The sequence below is a fragment of the Hippichthys cyanospilos genome, chromosome 14 (assembly GCF_059441005.1).
Source record: "Hippichthys cyanospilos isolate Australia breed blue-spotted pipefish chromosome 14, RoL_Hcya_1.0, whole genome shotgun sequence".
NCBI lineage: Eukaryota > Metazoa > Chordata > Actinopteri > Syngnathiformes > Syngnathidae > Hippichthys > Hippichthys cyanospilos.
In genome coordinates this window covers 13,420,070-13,440,018 of record NC_142382.1, presented here as the reverse complement: position 1 = coordinate 13,440,018, position 19,949 = coordinate 13,420,070, and the positions used below count along the sequence as shown (strand labels likewise).

General features: G+C 39.6%; 1 protein-coding gene across 2 annotated transcripts in view; it reads left to right on the top strand.

Annotated features, from left to right (window-relative positions):
- scaf8 (SR-related CTD-associated factor 8) overlaps positions 1-17,462 on the top strand; it is a 31,685-nt gene extending 14,223 nt beyond the window's left edge. For both annotated transcript variants that reach the window (XM_088432607.1, XM_088432608.1), the window contains exons 3-20: positions 7,438-7,482; positions 7,785-7,946; positions 8,037-8,193; positions 8,299-8,426; positions 10,352-10,528; positions 11,254-11,333; positions 11,418-11,529; positions 11,709-11,840; positions 11,963-12,072; positions 12,277-12,473; positions 12,602-12,702; positions 12,838-12,951; positions 13,133-13,289; positions 13,776-13,906; positions 14,166-14,307; positions 14,667-14,714; positions 14,799-15,020; positions 15,107-17,462. In XM_088432607.1, coding sequence (XP_088288733.1) covers positions 7,438-7,482; positions 7,785-7,946; positions 8,037-8,193; positions 8,299-8,426; positions 10,352-10,528; positions 11,254-11,333; positions 11,418-11,529; positions 11,709-11,840; positions 11,963-12,072; positions 12,277-12,473; positions 12,602-12,702; positions 12,838-12,951; positions 13,133-13,289; positions 13,776-13,906; positions 14,166-14,307; positions 14,667-14,714; positions 14,799-15,020; positions 15,107-16,821 — 3,930 coding nt within the window. In that variant the 3' untranslated portion in view covers positions 16,822-17,462. The remainder of the gene's footprint in view (positions 1-7,437; positions 7,483-7,784; positions 7,947-8,036; positions 8,194-8,298; positions 8,427-10,351; positions 10,529-11,253; positions 11,334-11,417; positions 11,530-11,708; positions 11,841-11,962; positions 12,073-12,276; positions 12,474-12,601; positions 12,703-12,837; positions 12,952-13,132; positions 13,290-13,775; positions 13,907-14,165; positions 14,308-14,666; positions 14,715-14,798; positions 15,021-15,106) is intronic.
- The last annotated feature ends 2,487 nt before the right edge of the window (positions 17,463-19,949 follow it).

The following is a 19,949-nucleotide window of genomic DNA, read 5'->3' as shown; positions in this document are numbered from 1 at the left end:
ATTAATGTATGCTCGTTGCAAGGCTAAATTCAATTATCATTTTAGTAGTAGCTCTTTGGTGCATCATCTCAGCAAAATATCTAAGCCAGCCGAAAGGAGAGGCCTATGACGTTTAAAATAGGCTTACCAGGTAGGGGGCTTGGTTCTTGGGTTGGTTTCATGGATGTTATGTATGTCTTCCAGCTCCAATACAACTGGTTTTAACAGCAGAGAATTAAAAAAGGTCTGAAGAAACTGCTTTACATCGTTTAAATCAGGTTTTTTGTAGCAGGGAGACATACATATAACATTCAGGACACCGGCCCTCGAGGACCAGGATTGAAGCTCCTCCTTCACACAATTAGGATTTTGGTTTGGTCTGTGAATTTGAATAAAATCCAAAAAGATAATCAATGTGATTAAAATTAAATTAAGACAGAGAGCTTTTTAAATTACTTTTATATTTATCCTAGGAAAGAAGGGACCAGCTTGGCCCACAAATGGCAAAGACCCACCTATAATCAACAGCCAACAAAATGTACTGGAAAAAACATTCAACCCCCATTCAATTTATATGTTAAATATAAACATGTAAATTACAACATGTAAATCTTTTCTTTATAACATATCTTCTCTGTCATTGTAATAAAATAAAACATAATAAAAAATGAACATCATCTGTCATGTCGTTCAGGTGATCAGGGGCTCGCAAATGTTGGCTTGTGCTATTTTTTTATAATATGTATAAAAAAGTAGTTACCACTTTGCCAAGATCTTTGCTCCATTGTTTGTTCCCTACCTCATGTTATGCAATGTGTCTGATATAGTAAGCATGTTTCTTGTTCAATGTCATTTGGCTCCTGACAGATTCACCTTTAACCATGCAAATTTTGGAGCAAGATCGGTGTAACAAAAGAAAACGTCTGCGTGTTTAACAATTATTATGAGTAAAAATCGGAATTGTTTTGAGTTTGGAATTGGTTTTTATGTGTACGACTAAATTGTGTCAAGTTTATGAATTGACAACTTACCTTACTACCATGTCTTTGCATGAATCTCTCCTTTGGATTCGTGGATCTGATTCTTTCGATTTGAGTTTATTATGCAAATTGAGATAACGTCACGGCAAACCAACAGGCAAAGTCAGTCGATCTGCGAGTCATTTGCGTCACGCATGTGTAAAGCAGAAAAAAATGGCCGAATTGAACGCGAACTGAACGCCAAACAAGCTTTCAATTGGTCATCAGGCTTCAATCTGAAGGATGATGTATGCACATTTTTAGTGATGCTCAAATTAAGCTTTATTGGGCTATTTGTGGACATTTAGGGCCAATTTTTTGGAAAATGGCATTTTGGGAACCTTCTCTAACAGCTATTGACATCTGCTGGCAGAAACAAGCACTGTAGTTGATTTGGAAAAAGCCTCCCCTTTGAATTGGTCTTGACGCAGACGCAAACGCTAAAGTGGAATCCTATGACAAAATAATGATTAATTAACTACAAATGAAGATTTTTATATTATTTATTGCTTTTTAATTGTGGGTCTTATGTTGTAGTTAATCTCTTAAACGTGATCGACCAATTTATCATTTTTATTATTGATGTTCAAAAAATGTATGGATTAGGAGTCACAGGTTTGCTCGCTACCTGTCAGTGCAATTTCAACGAATGATTTACACATAAATTAGACATTTATGTCGAGTAAGATCGCTGTCAAAAAGTAATGGCGGCGCGGCTGACTTGAAGATCGATTGACTTTGCTGGTAGCTTGGCGTGACGTCCTGTCAGTTTGCATATTCAATTCAAATTCGAAAGATCTGATTCATGAATGCAGAGGACCAGATCCACAAATTTAAAGGAGGGATTCATGCGACAACTTGAAGTTGTGTCTCGCGAGGTCATAGTATTGAAAACGAGAGTTGTATTCAAAATATCTTGCATTTGCAAGTTTTAACTTCATAAACTCAACACAGTTTAGTCGTACTCATATGAATTGTTGACCAGGCATACATCATTGCTTTTCATGTTCAGGCACAGGTTGCGACGTGAGAATACCTCAATTCTTCTTTGGTATGACAGCAGTAAAACCCATATCTTTGTTTGGTAAAAGTTTTGTGCGTTCGTCAAACAGTTACTTGTTAGTTCAAATAACACTACTACTGCCTGTTATTGGCTGAATGTGTGTGGCCAGAAGTTGCAGGGATCTGCCGAGTGCTGAACTCTTTTTACATTAACACAGCAACATTCACTGTTAGTAGTTGAAATAGAATAGAAAATGTAAAAAGTAACATGAGAAATAGCTTTTTTTTGGTCATGCAACAAATGGTTTTGTGACGTTTTAGCAGTCCTATCACAAAACCGCATGGATGCTATGGGATTGATCGAAGGCGCAGAAACCGAACTTCTGCCATGCTCGCATTAAGCCTTTCCAGTCCTGAGGTACGCGGCACGGGTAATAGATGAGATTTTAGGCTCACAAAATACACTGTGGTAGCATAGAACAAGTCCACAGTGATTGTGGCTGAAATTATTTGACGGAGCTGATTAATGACAATTACCAATTTTGCTTGAAATGCAAAATATCAACCAATCTTGGTCTTGATGTAAAGCCTAGTTAAGTATAAAGTACATTGTGTGGGTGGCCATTTTGCCGCTTGCCGTTGACAGAAAATGGCATCACAGTTGTTTAGGGCTGGCTCTTCAAACAACCCTGAAGCCATAAATTATTAAGGATTATAGTTATGGTTTATGGTTTATGGTGCTGTTTAACATTTTGCATAATTGTTTTTATCCTATTCTATTATATGGGTTACTTGCTTTATCTGTGCTTCTGTGATGTTATTGACATAATGTAAAAGGTATGCAAAAAAGGACACCAATATTTTATGGAAGTTATTAACTATTGATCGGCAGCTCTGTAAACATAACAGCAAAAAAAAAACCACACACACATAAGGCAAATGACTAAACAAAGCTATTGTGAATTAGCAGAGCAAATGAACAAAAATAATTAAAGGCACAAAACTAAAATCAACAGCAAAAAAAAAAAACACACACACAAAGATAAATCGCAAAAGTGAGCAACAAAAAATGAATCACAAAACCAAATGAAAAAAAAAAACAGCTTTGAGGACCCATTTTGCATGGACAGTGATGGTTAAGAACACCAAAATATTTGACCGGAAGTGCCTTTTGTTAAAGAGTATTGGCCGCCGTTCATAATGAAAAAGTTCAATACACAATTTTTCATTATACACGGCCAAAACGCAAAACTCCACTGAAACCTTAGTCACTATCCACCTTTACAACAAAGCAAATGTCTGAGTAGCAGTTTTTTGTTTGTTGATTATTGGTGGATCTTGCAATTCGTGGGCCAAGCTAGTCCCTATTCTCCTAGAATACATGTAAAAGTCATTTAAACAGCTCTCTATCTCTATTTTATTCAAACTCACAGATCAAACCCAAAATCCTGATTGCCTTTGTCGTCGTGGTTTGCTTTATAGTCTAAAGTGACTTTGTCTTTGTCCAAACAAAAACAATATTACCATCGCCTTTTTTTTTTTTTTGATGAGCAATCTTTGACATAGCACATAGACTGTAGCCCAGACGATGTAGAGTTGCTTCATAGGACCACCTTGCCACCTTTGCAGAAATGCACAGATGTATTCCATACATGCTGGCTTCTCTGTGTTCTGTATGCACAAATTTTTTCATAGAAAAAAAAAGAATAAATATTGAAGATGAAACTACTTTTTCATCCTCTAATAAGATCGTCTTCACTTAAATGTAGCCTTTGTAGTAGACTCACAGACATACTGACCTCCTGTGTTAGGTTCATTCATTTTATAAATTAGTTTTAGTGTTTAATTTGGTTGTTTTTGCTATTATTTTCATTTGATATGTTTCACGTTTTAGTTTTTGTTTTTTGTTTGCTGTTGTGGTTAGTTGAGGTCCGATATTTTATCCATTTAACAACAACTAATTGATTATCACAGTAACTGATTTTTGTTTTTAATTGGGCTGATGCCTGATTCCATTTCTGATTTGTGGACAATCTTGTGTGTGTATGTGTAAGGTAGCCCTAGCTAACACACAGAGGTTACAGTCTATTTGTTGAATATACCCCAGAATAGTGTTTTACTCAAAAAAAAAAAAAAAAATCTGTGGAAAATATCCAGAAAACAGTAATGTGTCCTACTTTTTAATCAATTCAACTTAATTTATTCATAGCTTGTGCAAAAATAGCTGTTCATACGCTGTGCATAACTTGCCTCATTTATTAATTAAGTAGTTAGTAAACATTGTAAACTGTTTTTTTTTAACCACTCTGCATCCTGCCACAAAACATTGATTTCACCATTTAAAATGAATAAATCAAATATTAGATCTTCAAAATGACGATTGACTCAATTTGATGGATTGCCCTGCCTGACTTAACACATGCTGTCTGGCTTGCTCCCAGGTCTCACAAACAAACCATTTTGGACTATTGATTATTTCATTGATTACTAAGGCACCTATCACGCTGAATGGGAACAGTTGTGAGGGTAGTGATGTTATTTTTGCAAACTGTTGAGGGGCTCGCCGCTGTCATTGGCAACACTGAGCCACCTCTCTGTTTATGATAACGGGGTAACACTTTTCCACATTCTTGAATCTCTTAACAAGAGACCACACATTCTCTCTTGCTTCACAGTGTTTTGAAATATACGTACATCGACACTTGATGACATATGTTCACACTCACTGTTGAGCAGACAGAGAAGATGTTGCTTGCGGCAGTGGGACTGCTTTATTGTGGAAGTCCAAATATGGGCATATTTTACAAACGCCTTCTCTTCGCCTTCTTTCTATTGCCTGGCATGATAATCATAATTTGGGTGCTTTGCAAACAATGACAGTCACTGAGCAGCAAGTGTTTACACAGAAATCGGATTACATATGCTGAAATCAAGGTCACCTGTAGGCATGCGCCGATAACCAGATTGACAATATACCGCGGTTTTAAAAGTCACGGTTATTTAAAATCGCCCTCTGCTGCAGCAGCCAATCACATTGTCCATTTCCTGCTTTGTGGGCTTTGATATCAGTATAATCTTGCTGCTGTGGCTAACAACCGCGGGTAACGTGGCTAACATGTTATCACATTTTACTTTCACGTAGTGTTTTATATGCTATCACTTGAGGTACAGTAGGACGCAAGCCATCTAGCCTACTTGAGTGTGACTCAAGCTAATTGATACACATCGTCGTTGAATGATTGATTGGAATTATACTTGTGGTAGCTTATTTCAAATCAATCATTTTTAAAAATATTGTTGTGCAGTAGATTCAGTTATGTTATTGTAAGTGCCTGCATTTCAGCTTAAATTTGATGTGTTCAGTCAGAAAAAATTCATGCATGATTATTGATGAGCAAAGCCCGTTTTGCTCACTGAAGGTTTGTTTTAATTTTATTTACATATTTATTTTAATTTAGCATGGTAAATATTTTATTATTGTAGCAAATACTTTGTATTTTGTTTAGAAATTAAACTGGTTTTATACTGGTTTTATACTGTAGAAAAATGGCTACTTATCATTTTAGAACATTTGTTGTTAATATTGTTGTTATTATTAATATATACAATTATTGCAAATTACCTCCATATTTTGATATTATATATAATGTAAGTAAATGGAAACTTTCTACATAAATAACAGTTAAATATTAACAAATGTAGGTAATAAGTATTTCTGTTTTCTTTAGCACTGTGCTTTGTCTTAGTAATACTTGTGATTTCTTTAAAATAAAAAAAGTTTGATGCCTGAGAAGTGAATTTTGATCAGATTTTTTGTGCTGTGATGTATTGTGTCTACTGTACAATTATGCATACTATAGCTGCGTTTCCATTAAAAATGCAGAGGCCACAGTGTTACCTTCAATTTCGGTTGCACCATCATTGATAAGTGTCAGGATTGCCAGTATGACCTGCAAAAGTTTTAATAAAAATTAAATGTGCTGTCATCTTATTTGTACTAAGGAATTCAATCTCTAATTATGGTTGGACTCTGCCCTCCACAATTATTGGCACACCTGGTTAAAATGTGTTGCTTAGCTTCTCATAAGTTCTTTGTAGAATAATATAGAACTAAAAAAAATAAAGGGAAAAAAGAAGAAAATCCAACCCTTGATTAGTTTTTTTTTTTTTATTTCTGTATGAAAATGTGGTTCTGCAATAAAACAATTAATATATTTTAACGAAGGCTTTTGACACCTCTTAATCAGGTGCCCAAAATTATGGAGGGCCCTGTATAAGAGTAAGCGAAGACATTTTGATGTCACTTGCATTTGGCACAAGACACAAGGTGCATTCAAAGGTGACATGCACATTTCAAAGTTGGACAGAAAAAAGCTTGCATCATTTCATTTAACTTTTATAACGAAACAAATCTAAACAACCTGGACTTACAAACAGTCTATGAAAACTGAGTTGTGCCCACACTTACACTTCTGTACAATCTCACCTTTATGTTCTATTAGACTCACAGTCTCATTACGGGCGTCAGAAGTGTTCCTTACCCTTGCATTCAAGAAAATACAAACAAGACAAATGAGGAATGGTAGAATTTTAAAAGAAAAAAAACAGTATGCTTGCAATGGTTGCCTGAAACTACTTCGGAAACTTATAAAACTATATTTAAATGCAAGACAATTATGCCAAGAAAAGGCCACCTTAGATGGCCATTGTCAACGGGGTGTCCATTCAGTCTGACTCGTACTGTTGATGTTGTATTCCACCTTATGTGCGCTTGAGGAACTAATTTTTCAGCCGATATTTTTTGGGACAATACACTCAAGGCAGGATAATCATCATGCATTTGTTGTTTCCATTTTCAATTGAAAACACAAAAGAAAAATTCAAAGTTATTTGTTTGCATACAACATACAAAATGATACAATGCCAGTCTTTTCCCTATTTCTTAGCTTTACATGATATGGATATTGTGAAGCCTTAGTATATTTTCCTACGACAGTCAGTTTGGCCTGCTGATAACAAACCATCAAATGATCCACTAACCATATTATATCATGATCACACTTTCCCCCAATTAGTTAAAACCTCTATGCTAATCACCCAAAATGTGTATGGTTAGGTTATTCAGATAAACTTGACTTAAAAAAAAAAAAAAACTGTGCAGCAAAACATTTGTCACTGAGCATACACAAAAACCAGTTTTCTGACTTCAGTAATATATGGATGTCTTTCCTGGGGCATTAATCATGCCCTCCAAGTATTTTAGGGGTGTCTTACCAGTATGTTGATCAATAACCAAACATCTTAACATATTAATATGTGAATATTGTTTAGTTCTGAATATTTGAACTGGCAGTGGCAGCCAAAATGTGTGGAGCAAGAAAAATGCTATTGAAGCTGGTTTAAGACTCCTGCTAACAAATGTTTCCTCTCTTTTCAGTTCTACAAACATGTTGTCCAGAGTGTGGAGAAGTTCATACAAAAGGTGTGTAGTACTTACATGTAAGAGACTGAAAAATGAGTAAACAGTAGAATAATTTGCTAAATTGAAAAACATACAGGTGTTAGAATAGTTTCTGCTCAAAATAGTAACCCTAATTTGAGTACAGTTTTTGAATTCTGTGACTAATTACTGTTGCTGTGTACTGAAAACATTTGTCACCGAAGCATACATGAGAACAGGACCTTTTATTTACAACTCAAGATATTTGTAACAAAACATTAGATTTTAAAATCAATTTGCCATTCTAAAACGTTAACTGTTGTACATTTTTACCCTTTTATTAGTGCAAACCAGAATACAAGGTTCCAGGGTTGTACGTTATCGATTCAATTGTGAGGCAGTCACGGCACCAATTTGGCACAGAGAAGGACGTCTTTGCCCCACGCTTCAGCAAAAATATCATCTCGACATTCCAGCACCTCTACCGTTGTCCCTCAGATGACAAGGTTTGAATGTTTTCCTTTAGTTCTTTGCTTTTAATGCCCAATACAATGTGTTATCATTTATAGTTTGATCTTGCCATCATATGTTTCCAGAGTAAGATAGTGCGGGTCCTTAACCTGTGGCAAAAGAATGCTGTCTTCAAGAGTGATATTATCCAGCCGTTGTTGGACATGGCTGCAGGGATTCCTCCTCCAAGCGTTACTCCCATCATGTCTAGCAGTACTGCTCCTGTCAATAGCACTACACCAGGTCAGTCAGACAACAAGCATGGTTTGAAAGTCTCTTACGTGGAGGTCATCTGCTCAATTATGTGCAATGCATTTTTTCGATCCATTTGTCCTTTTTTCCATCAAGGCACTCCAGCCACCCCAGCCACTCCTGCCAACATCGTCCAGGGTCTTCCGGACTGGGCTTCCCAGATTACCAGCACGGATACTGTGGCAGCTGTGGCGCAAATCTTACAAACACCTCAGGGGCAGCAGGTTAGAAGAAATACTACGTTGCACTTTAAAATATTTGATGGTCTCTACTCTTCCTATTCTTAACAATGAAGCATTGATAAAGCATTATGACTATTGTTGAAGTACAGGTGGGTTCTACACTAACTTTTGCACTGGCTGTACTGATGCTTTGAACTTTTTCAGTTGGACCCACCGCACAGGCTTTAGTCACACCACTTTTCAGTGAAGTACATGACCATATTTGCTCATTTATAGGCGTTCCAATTTGCATACCATAGTTTCATATGACACAAAGATTGACAGGGTTTTGCTCCATAACACACATATAAATTAATTCTTTCTAATTGGAAACAACCAATATAAACTAAAATATCAAAGAATAAATATACAGCACAATAATCCCAACGCGTTTTTGATTTGAAATATACTACCATCACTCCAACTGCTTTATGTACCTATTATGTGTACAGTGTGGAATCTTTGTATTGTGACTAGCATGCACATACACACCAACTTTGAGTGATATCACATAAAATGCTATGCGGAAGTAGCATATGATAACACGTTAACCACGTTACTCCCGGTAGTTAGCTGGCGACGCAGAAAGTGGACTGTTGATGTAATGTGATTGACTGCAGCAGCTAAAGCGGTCTCACATAAGATACGCAATGAGAGGAGGGTCCCGCTGCACAGTGCATTTGCACGTTAAGGCAGACGATGCAGGAGGGAGAAGAACTTACTTGTTTTGCCAGAATTGGACGGTTTTAAATAACTGACTTTTACAATCACAATACATCCCTAATCTGATTATCGGCGCATGCCTATAGATGATATTTTCTAAATATTTCCCTGCAACAACTTTCTGCAACAAGTAGCGACTGGCAAAACAGGTCTTTTATTTTATATAACTTTAAAACATGACATTGGAGGCAAAAAAAAGTATGCTTTTATATTTTGTACAATGCAGAGGAGCCAGCGCTTATTGTGTGATTTATGATCTCCATTGCAATGTGTCCCAGCCTGAGGTATTTGAAAACTCATTAAAGCTCAGATGATTGGTGAAAATAAAATAAAAATGCATGCTAAGGTTGTGATTATTCTTCTTCTTTAGTGTTGTAGTGCCTGGAAAACAAGGCCTAATGTAAAAGTGGTCCAGTTTTGTTTATGGTAAATTGAATATGAGTTGCACATAACAAAGGCGGGTTTGGTTTTCATTTTCTTTAATTAACATTCCAACTACAAGAATGGAGGACAGAAGCACAGTTATTCTTCTGGTCAGTTTTTATAGATTGATAGGAAGCCTACCTTGTTAAGATATTTGCACTCAAAAACTTTTTTTTTTCCCTCTCTGAGTCTGGAACGTCTCAATGCATATGAAAGCACACTGTGCACTACGAATTGTGCAGTGTCATACAACAACTGTGTAATTGTCGAGTGGTTTCTTAGCATGCTTAATAAGTGATTGAATATGATTTGTTTATGGCGGTGCACTGATGTTAGATGTTGAATGTACAGCTATGGGATGTGATGGTAATAAAAAAAGGAGTGTGGACAATTCAAGCTAACTGCTGTGCTACCTCTTCTGCAAAGGCCAACTTAGAAATAAAAGCCTACTGTATTAAGGCTAATGCATTGATGTCTAATGTGTTATTTAGTGTCTTTATTTTGAAGTTGGCGGTGTCTCACTCTGTGTTGTTGTCTTCTTTGTCATGTCTTTTTTTAATGGTGCACATCACTAACACGTAAATTGTCACATCTGTGTAGTATTTATAAAAACATGTTTTCACACCATGTAACAGGATGAAACTTTTACTAGCACACGCTCTAAAGTTGGCTGCATACAAATCGTTGATCACAAATTTTTTGCAGCAAGCCCTGAATAGCTGGAAAATGTGTTGTGCCTATTCTTCAGAGTTTCTGAAATATGTATTTGTTTCTGTCTCCAGCTTCAACAACTTGTACAGAGCCTACAAATGCAGCAGCAAAAGCCTCAGCCTTCACTGCTGCAGGCCTTGGATGCTGGGCTTGTTGTACAGTTGCAAGCTCTTACCGCTCAACTCACTGCAGCTGCTACTGCCAACAGCCTCAACCCCCTCGAACAGAGGGTCTCCTCTTTTAACAAGGTACTCTTGTGACTTTGCCCCCATTATTATTATTATTTTAATTTTAGGGCCTAAAATGTCCTGCATAGTTTCAACATGTTCATTCTTTGTGCAGGATTGTTTCTGGGGCACATTCTTACACATTGTACTTGCCATATTTTAGCTAAGGGATGGCACACACCTGGAAGTGTGATAACTCAGTGTTTGTGTCATTTCAGAGTTAAACATGATGCCAGCCTCTGGGTGAAATTTCAGCAGCTTGGTGTCTTTTAATTCTTTCCCTTTCATGTAAAATGCCTTAGTTCTAAAGATCAAAGGGATTGGACAAAATACCACACAAGGGTAGTTAAGCATATTAAAGCACTGTTAAAAGCACATTATTAACATGTTTTAGCAGAAAAAAAATGGGACGTATTTTTGCCCTACCACTGCAAGTGCGTAAGCAAGTGTGGCACTTGCTTGCTTCAATCAATCAAAACCTTTATTTAATGATAAAATAAACACCTACTGAAAAATGAGCACTTTTTTCCAAAAGCAATAGGCCAAAAAGATGCAGTATAAGTGTGTTGCTCTCGTAAAAAAAATGATATAAATCACAGATTTCTGCCATCTATCAAGAATTTTTGTGATAGGAAATGAGACATTACCTGTATGTTTCATTGAAAAGTCAGTGGTATACCTGTTCATTATTTCTTACTTTATAGAACTTTAAATGAGACCAGTCTAATTCTTTTTTTACCCCCCAGAAACTCTTGGGGCAGTTTGACTTTAGGAATGAGTCTGAGCGTGGTGAAGAATCAAAGAAGGAAATGCCATCCTCTCAACTGTGAGTTTATTATGTTTGATCATACAGAAGGATTTCCCTAACTACATTCGGATGTGCCTAATCAACTTCTTGATCACTTTGCAGACCGATGGTGACAGAACCCATTAACAACTCATTGTTCCACCAGCTTGCTGAGCAGCTTCAGCAGCAAAACCTGGAGCAGTTTCAGAAGCAACTGCTGGAGCACCAGCATAAGGTAGTTACATGCACACGTTGATAGGGGGTGCTGTTGTAATTGACTAGCATGAGCATGTCCAGCTTATTTTGGGCATTGCTTAGACACCCCTAAACCTCTGACCCTAGGTTCGACCTGGGACGTTAATGTTAGCATACCCACTTGTAATAGTTGAATACATTGATAATGTATTTCTTCAGGCTATGAACATCGATGGGCAGGACACTCTTTTTGGACAAGAGAACTCAGTTGCAACTGCTCAGGCTAGCAGTGAGCCACAGCTGCCTGAACCAGAATGTAAAATGGATGACTCAATCGACAACCAGCAACAGGTACAAAAGGCCATGCGACAAGACTGCTTGGAAATTTTGTATATGTAGGATTTTTTATGGATGATTTCTCGGGGGAGAAAAAAATGTGTTTACGTCAAATGACCTGTGTTTAATTCTTAAAGGACATGGATCTTGATGAGGGCCCAGATGGAATGGAAGAGGATAACTTTGAAGCAGAAGACAAAAAGACAGTTACGACCCGCTCCAGAACACACTCCAGGTCACGTTCTCGGTCAGTCCAAGACTATTTCTTTACAGTCATAGCAAATGTTTTATTGACATATTTCAAATTGATGAACTATTTGTAATGTTATTACATGGGTATAATCAAACCCCCCCCCCCCCCCCCCCCCCCCCCCCCAAAAAAAAAAAAAAAACAACAACAACAAAAAACCCTAAAATCATTACTTTAGCCTATGTTGTTTTGTCTCCACAGGTCTCCTAAAAGGAGAAGATCCAGGTCCCGCTCTGGCTCTCGAAAGCGTAAACATCGTAAGCGGTCGCGATCACGCTCGAGAGATCGTAAAAGGAAGCCATCATCACGTTCATATTCAAGTGAAAGACGTGCCCGAGAACGGGAAAAGGAGCGACAGAAGAAAGGACTGCCTCCTATACGATCCAAGACTCTAAGTGGTAATTACAGTAAATCACTTTACTCTTGTTTTTCTTTTGTTTTTGTTTTGTTTTGTTTGTTTTGTTTTCACATTACATGATTAAATTGGGGTCAATAATAATTGTTAACTGTTTGTTCTTTTATCTAGTGTGCAGCACAACTCTTTGGGTTGGCCAAGTGGACAAAAAGGCTTCACAACAAGACCTCACCAACCTGTTTGAAGAGTTTGGCCAAATAGAGTCAATAAATGTAAGAGTTACTCTCCAACTACAATAAAAAGTGTATATAATATGCTAGTTGTTGAATTGAGGAAGACGGGTTGAAATCTAGTCATGTCATGTCTTTTTCTTTCTTTCTTTTTTTTTTATTCTGTGGCCTTTCTAGATGATCCCTCCAAGAGGCTGTGCCTACATCTGTATGGTCCACAGGCAAGATGCCTACCGTGCACGCCAGAAGCTCAGCACAGGTTCCTGCAAAATTGGCTCCAAGATCATCAAGGTATACTTTGCTGCTTCTATGCTGTAATTTGATTGAACGCAATGTCATTTTCCCCATGGTTTCTTTTGTAATTTAATTCTACATTGACCTCTAGCAGTAGAACCTTGGCCGGCTTGCTGCCTTTTATAGATTGTGTCTTTGAAAGGTAATTTGGTCTCTTCCCGCCATCTTTTTAATGCAGATTGCTTGGGCCTTAAACAAAGGAGTAAGGCAAGAGTATAAGCAGTTTTGGGATGTGGACCTTGGAGTCACCTACATACCTTGGGAGAAAGTTAAGGTGGATGACTTGGGTGACTTTGCCGAAGGCGGAATCATTGATCAAGAGACTGTCAATGAAGGTGAAATTCCATTTAGTATTTTAGCATTTGGCAGAAAAAAAATCGGTCAATGAATTAATATAAAATAAAATGAGCCTCTAACTGTGGCAACACAGTAATAATGCACTCTGACCATTCATGTAATATACATATACTTACATCATGCGCATTTTAATGGGGATTTGCAATGAATGGGTGCAGTTCATTTTGAAAAATTTCATGCCATGACTTTCTAATAGTGAATGATTAATATCAATGGCTAGTATCAGCACCCTTTGTGAGTCCTTCATACCTTGAAATAAGCCTGTTTTGCCCTGATAACTGTATTCGTACTCACCCATGTATAGTTTATTTTTGAATTGACAACAACTTGGTGTGTTATATATATATATATATATATATATATATATATATATATATATATATATATATATATATATATATATATATATATATATATATATAAAATTTTGCTTCATAAAATTCAAGCTTTGTGTGTTTCTTCAGACTGGGACACAGCAAAGACCTTGGAGGCAACAAAGGACATTATAAGCCAACCGCCAAGTGCTGAGGTGACCGCAGCATCAAACAGCCAGAATAAAAACTACAACCAGCCAGTCACAATGATGCCAGTTCAGGTATTAAAGATGCTGCCTGTCAACAAGCAAGTTGTTATTCTTTTTGGTGCTCATTGATATTAGACCCCATCTAGGGGAGCATTCCAGTTATTCTGTAAGTCTTCCACAGTCCACATTTCTTTGTTTGCATGGTCCGCACTGGTCACAATAGCCAGACGAGCTCTTAAAAAGACAACGCTAAATGAAAACATAATGTAATAGTTTTGGTGACATTACAAATAAAGTAGTTATATTGTACTTGCTCCTGTCTCCTCTTCAGCTTCCAGTTCCCCCTCCTGTTCCTGCTCCAGTAGGCTTGGTGCCTCCTAACTTCCCTGTCAATATGAGCATTCCTCCACCAGGTTATGGGCCGCCCCCACCATTCCTAAGACCTGGCTTCAATGCCTCACAACCACCTCCGGGTAAATATAATTTTTCTGTTTGAAGAGCAGAAATGCCAGAGATGGGGCCAGTGTAAATAGGCACAGCTTATGGTAATTATAAACCATCGAACAACTGCTAATTTGCGACATAAAGAGCAACAAAATATTGGGGAGGGACCTACAATATAGGCATTTATTTTATTTAGCTCTGTGTGAACAGCACATATTATAACAGTTATACAACACTGAAAGCACACAGTGTTTACTCTTTGTACTATAAAGAGCCATTAAAAGTCATTTATGTAGGAGTGTGCGCATGAATAATGAAACCTCGCAGCATAACATGAAAATACTGTACCTAAGATTCCATTCTTATTGTATACTATTGTGTTGTATAGGTTTTATGCAGACAGCACAGACTGCAGCCATGGCCACAGCACCAGCTTGTAAGTGTTATTTATGTGGTAACCTTTGACTTATGGGAGAATGCGGCAGTCGTTTAGAGTGACGTGTTTGTGACCCTTCTGTAGCTCTCGTGCAGCCCTCAGTGGCAAGCAGCCAAGAAACAGTGAAGGATTCACCATTCAGCTCTATGATCCCAACAACTAACTCGGTACCTGGTGGCTTCATGCCTTCCGCTATGCCTGGAGCCAATGTCTTCAATGCGGTTGGGGTTCACAGTCAGCAATCAAGTGACAAAATGCCACCACCTGTGAAAGCGTTGGATGGGACACCCGAGATCACTCTTCAAGGTGGGGTAACATCAACATATATGATTGATGAGTCTACTGTACAAGCGTGGAAGATGCAATTGACATGTATGTTTTACCCTCCCCAGGTATGCATAATGCAGTCCGTAGTGGAATGGGCCTCCTCGGCATGCACCCCCCAACCCCTCTCGCCCACTCTCTTCACCAGCCTGGAATGGCGGGACAAAGAATGCCTGGAATGCTGCCCCTTGACGTGCGTCCTAACCTCATTCAGCCCGGGGCCACTGCTCGCTTCCCCCTCCTCCTGCAGCAGGGACCTGGCCAGCAGGCGGGAGGCCTCCTTGATAGCCCCCTTCAGGCTCAAGGCCACGTCAGGCCCCCATTCCCTCAACATGACCCCTTTCAAAGGCCCCCTCAGCAGGCCAATGATAATGTGTCCAAGAAAGAAGACTCTTCTTCGGGGGCTGACGAGGGCAAAGACCAGGACTACCGCTTTCCCCCGCCGGAAAAGCAGAGTACCGGTCTGCTGAGAACACCTCCTCCGGAGCAACGGGTGTCCGTCGGTGGCGGCGGGGGAGGAGGCAGGCCGCCGTTGCTGCAAACACCAGGGACTCAGCCGGCCAGAGGCAGTCTGCTTGGACGTCTGCAGGCTCTCGCCGGCTTTACCCCCAACAATAACTGGAGCCAGTCGAGGGGGGACTTCGATGAACGGGACGGCATGGATCGTCCCAACCCGGGGCAGAACTTCCAGAATCGCTTTGACAACCGACCCGGAAACGCAGCTCCCAAAAATGTCGGTGGACCACCGCCGTGGAACCGCAGCGGTGGCGGCGCAGCCTCTTTTGAAAGTGACCTGGATGAACGAAGATCCCAGTGGGACAGGCAAAGAGACAGAGATGAGAGAGATTTCGACTTCCGCAGGGAAATGAACGGAAACCGTCCCAGCCGGGAAAGGGATAGAGACAGGGAACGAGGGCAAGAGGCCAGGGGACTGCCTGACAAAGACCGCGATAAAGGCAGAGAGCAGGACCGCGGCAACTGGACGCCTGTTCTGCCTCTACCAACGCCTCTTCTTCCCACACCACCTCTCAACCCCAGTCTGAATCTGAACCAAGGGAAGCTGCTTGCCCCACTCAAGTTGAACACCCCCGTTCAGTCACGATTCCAATCTCCCTTGCTTTCTCAAACTCAGGCCAAAGCGCCTCTGTTAGCCCAGCATCAGCAGCCGGCTCCCGTCCAATTGCAAGAGGCTAGAAATTCCCGCCAAACAGCTGAGGCGGAATCGCGTGAGAACATCAGCCCTTCGCCCGAGACCTCGCAATCCCAAACGCTGCCCTCAACCCAACCTGGCAACAAGGCTCAGAACCCATTGCCCGGCTCTCTCGCCGAGGTCCGCTCATCCCCGCAGCCGGAGACCACCGAACCCGCCGAATCACTACTCGAAGCCTCGGACCATGCCTGTCCCCAGGTGACCACATCCTCGGACGCTCTGAGCCAGGGTGCTTCTGTAGGCTTCATGCAAGCTGTCAGCCCCCCTGAAGAGATGACACACTCTCTGGAGGTGCAGCGAAGCCCGCAAGAGAAGACGGTGGCGGTCTTACCAGAGAAATCCCCCTCCCCAAAAGCCCAGTGGCTTAATGGAGCTGACATGGACAAAAGTACGGCGGCCCAGCCCACGCCGGACGCCTCCCCCGAGCACACCCTGTCCGCGTTTGCCGAAAGTCAAGCCGAGCAGGAGCCGGCTGCGCCTCCTCGGGACGTAGACATTGTACAGAGTGAGGCCGCGGAGGAAGCTGCCAGTGAGCCAGTGCTAAACACTGACACAGACACTGAGGGGACATAATCATCACTCAGTAGGTAACAGATCATTTTGTACAGTTGTCTCTTCTTCTCTGTACTCATTTCAGCAAAGCATCCACCACCACACAGGACACGGCAAATACCAGTGTACCTAATTAGTGATACACTGGGAGAACGAACCCTTTGTTTTTATTTTGTTTCCTTTTTAAGTTGTACTGCCACCACACCAGATTTTATCAATCGAAGCTTAGTGAATTTTTATCCTATCCACAACCTAAATGTTTGGTAATGAAACGGGAATGCGCTTTGACCTTCCTATGGAAGAAAGGATGACATCAGGGCCGTTCAGCAATTGCACACGATACTTGAAAATTGCAGTTGCGGACTCATTTTTAAAAGACTGCTGCAAAGTTTTAGTGATTGCTTTTAAGGCATCCTGTGTTTTTTGCACACACATCTAAACCAAACAATAAAACCCCGACTAGTTTTCAAATTGGAACGATTTGAAATCAAACCATGAAGATGTATTCCCAAGTCAATGTATGTTATCTGTTACTAACTACAATGAAGGTGAGCAAACAGTGACACATGGGGAGGAGCAATGCATAAGAAAATGAACAGAGGGATGTGCTGGATGTCAGGTGCATATTGTTTTAGTCTGAAATAAACAATTGTCTCCTTAAATACATGCTTTAGGACTGCTTTTCTGACCAAGGAACACTGGAAACACTTCTTTACACCCACCCATGCACGCACGCACGCACGCACGCACATGCTGCGTGCTGTCACATCAGACATTCGATGTTCTTCGGAACTCAAATTACAGCCATGCCGTCCGTCCGCAATGCACTTTGGTGGATGGGGAACCCGGGATGTAGTTTTTAATTACAGGTGACCTCAGCCTGTTTTGTGCTTGGTGACTGTTGCAGATGATTGGATTGTGCCTTTTTGAACGGACTCTTTCAATGTTACTGTGCGATACACACCAAACTATGCGTGTGTGAGCGCGCTACCTGAAGAGAATTAACAAACCTTTCATGTGCGCTCACTGGAGAGTTTGTACAGCACTCAACCTAGAAGAGACTCTCTATATACTTGTTCTGTGCATGCAGCCTTGTAGCCTCTTGTTGTGTTCATTTCATGCTTGTAGTGCATTCTGTTTTGAGGCACGTCCCTGGAGATGCTTAGGCTACTGTTCCAATGCAGGAAATGTGATCATAAATAAAAGTTGAAGGTGTATCAGATAATGCTATATTTATTTAATTAATATTGTCATGAATCTAATTTTAGGCGGCGATGCCAGAAAGCAACAACTATCTGTAATTTTGTCTGTAGTTTTACACCACTTTACACTTTAAGCGCATTTAATCTGATTGAAACGCATGTAAATTGAATGCTTCCGAGTAGTCCTTATGCTCCTGTTGTCACTCGCACTTAAACTGTTCTTTTTTTAATAATCGATTAATCGGTTGAAAATATTGTCAATTGTTCAATGAATCGTATAGAAAAAAGTTTATTTCCTTCCCTTCTTTCCAAAACATGAAATTATTTCAAATCAACAGCGCAACAAGATAAGTCAACTAAGATTTAGTTACTGGCTTGGTCCATAACATTAGAAAAAAACGGAGAAAATGTAAAAACTAAATTCCCAAATTCAAATCAAATGTTTTTGTTTTCATTCAACACAAAGATAATGAGCTTTATTACATTTGGGACTGCAGAACTAGGAAATTATATTTTGATGAGAGGCTGAAATTCCTCTTTTTTTGGACAATTTTACTAAATCTCAAACAATTATCAAAAATACTTATCCATTAATTTGATAACTGATAAATTGTTGATCAATCATCACAGCTCTGGTTCTATGTGACTCCAAGTTGAGGTTTACTATTTTACAACTGAAAAACTGAGGAATAAAAGAAAGAACAGAATGTATGTACAGTTCAACGCCAAAATGTTAAACCAAGCCATATAATTTCCGCTAATGAAAGTCGTGATGCCGACATAATACATAATACCATTTATAGGTCAACAAATTAGCATCAATCTTACAATAATAGATCTATAAACCGCTACTTTAACAACTCACAGGCAAAACAATTAATGACATCGCAAAACTTGGTTAATGCATTACATTAAAGCAGGAGTGCCCAAACCCGATCCTTGAGGGCCGCTGTCCATGTTTTCCAGGTTTCCTTCCCCAACACACCTGATTCAAATGATCAGCTCATTTGAATCAGGTGTGTCGGGAAAAAACCCGAACACATGCAGGATACTGGCCTTTGAGGACCACGTTTGGACAGCCCTGCGCTAAACTGAGGAGCATCCACTTTTTGCTGGTAATTTTCCACTAAATCATGTTGCGTTCGTTGCATTGTGATACTACGCTGACGGCACTCAGTTCTAAATTGGGACTTTGCTGTAAACTGTAAAATCCCATGAAATGATAGCTTCAAAAGCCGCAATATAGTGAGGATATCGTATTAGAAGTTTGCAGTTGTGTCTGCTAATGCCCTTACCCCCCAACAAAACACAACCATGGATACAAATTACATGCTCGAACAATGTAATAAAAACATGTTAATACTCTCAAAATATTATTTAAATGGAAAACATATATCTTGCACTTAATTAACACAGGCAGTTTGGTTTGTGGTTAGTATGTCTAGATTACAATCATGCAGTCATTGATGACCCTGAAGTGGCCGTAGGCGATAATGTAAATGTGAGGAGGTTGTTTATCATTAAATGTCTTGTACTGACCAATCCAGGGTGCTCCGACCTCTTTCCCAAAGTCAGCTGCCGTGAGCTCCAGCTGATACTAATGAGGACAAGCATGGTAAAGAAAAAAGATGGCCTAATAAGACAAAACAGAAATAAAGCTGCACATGCTGGCTAACTTAATTACCTCTTTACTCAATACAAGAGCTGAGCCAGCATTCGCTTGCACCGAGACCTTTTATACATGTAATGGGCCTGCATAGTATAATAAGGAAACACAACGGGATTTCTTTGAATAACAGTGGCGGAGGAAGATTAATTTGCATATAATTACTATTCTTAAAGCCACCTTATTTTATGTTCGTAAACACATACGTCATTAAAAATACTAATTTGTAGGTCTCTTTGTCAATGTTCTTTCATAAATCTGTAATCCCGGTAAAGCCAAAT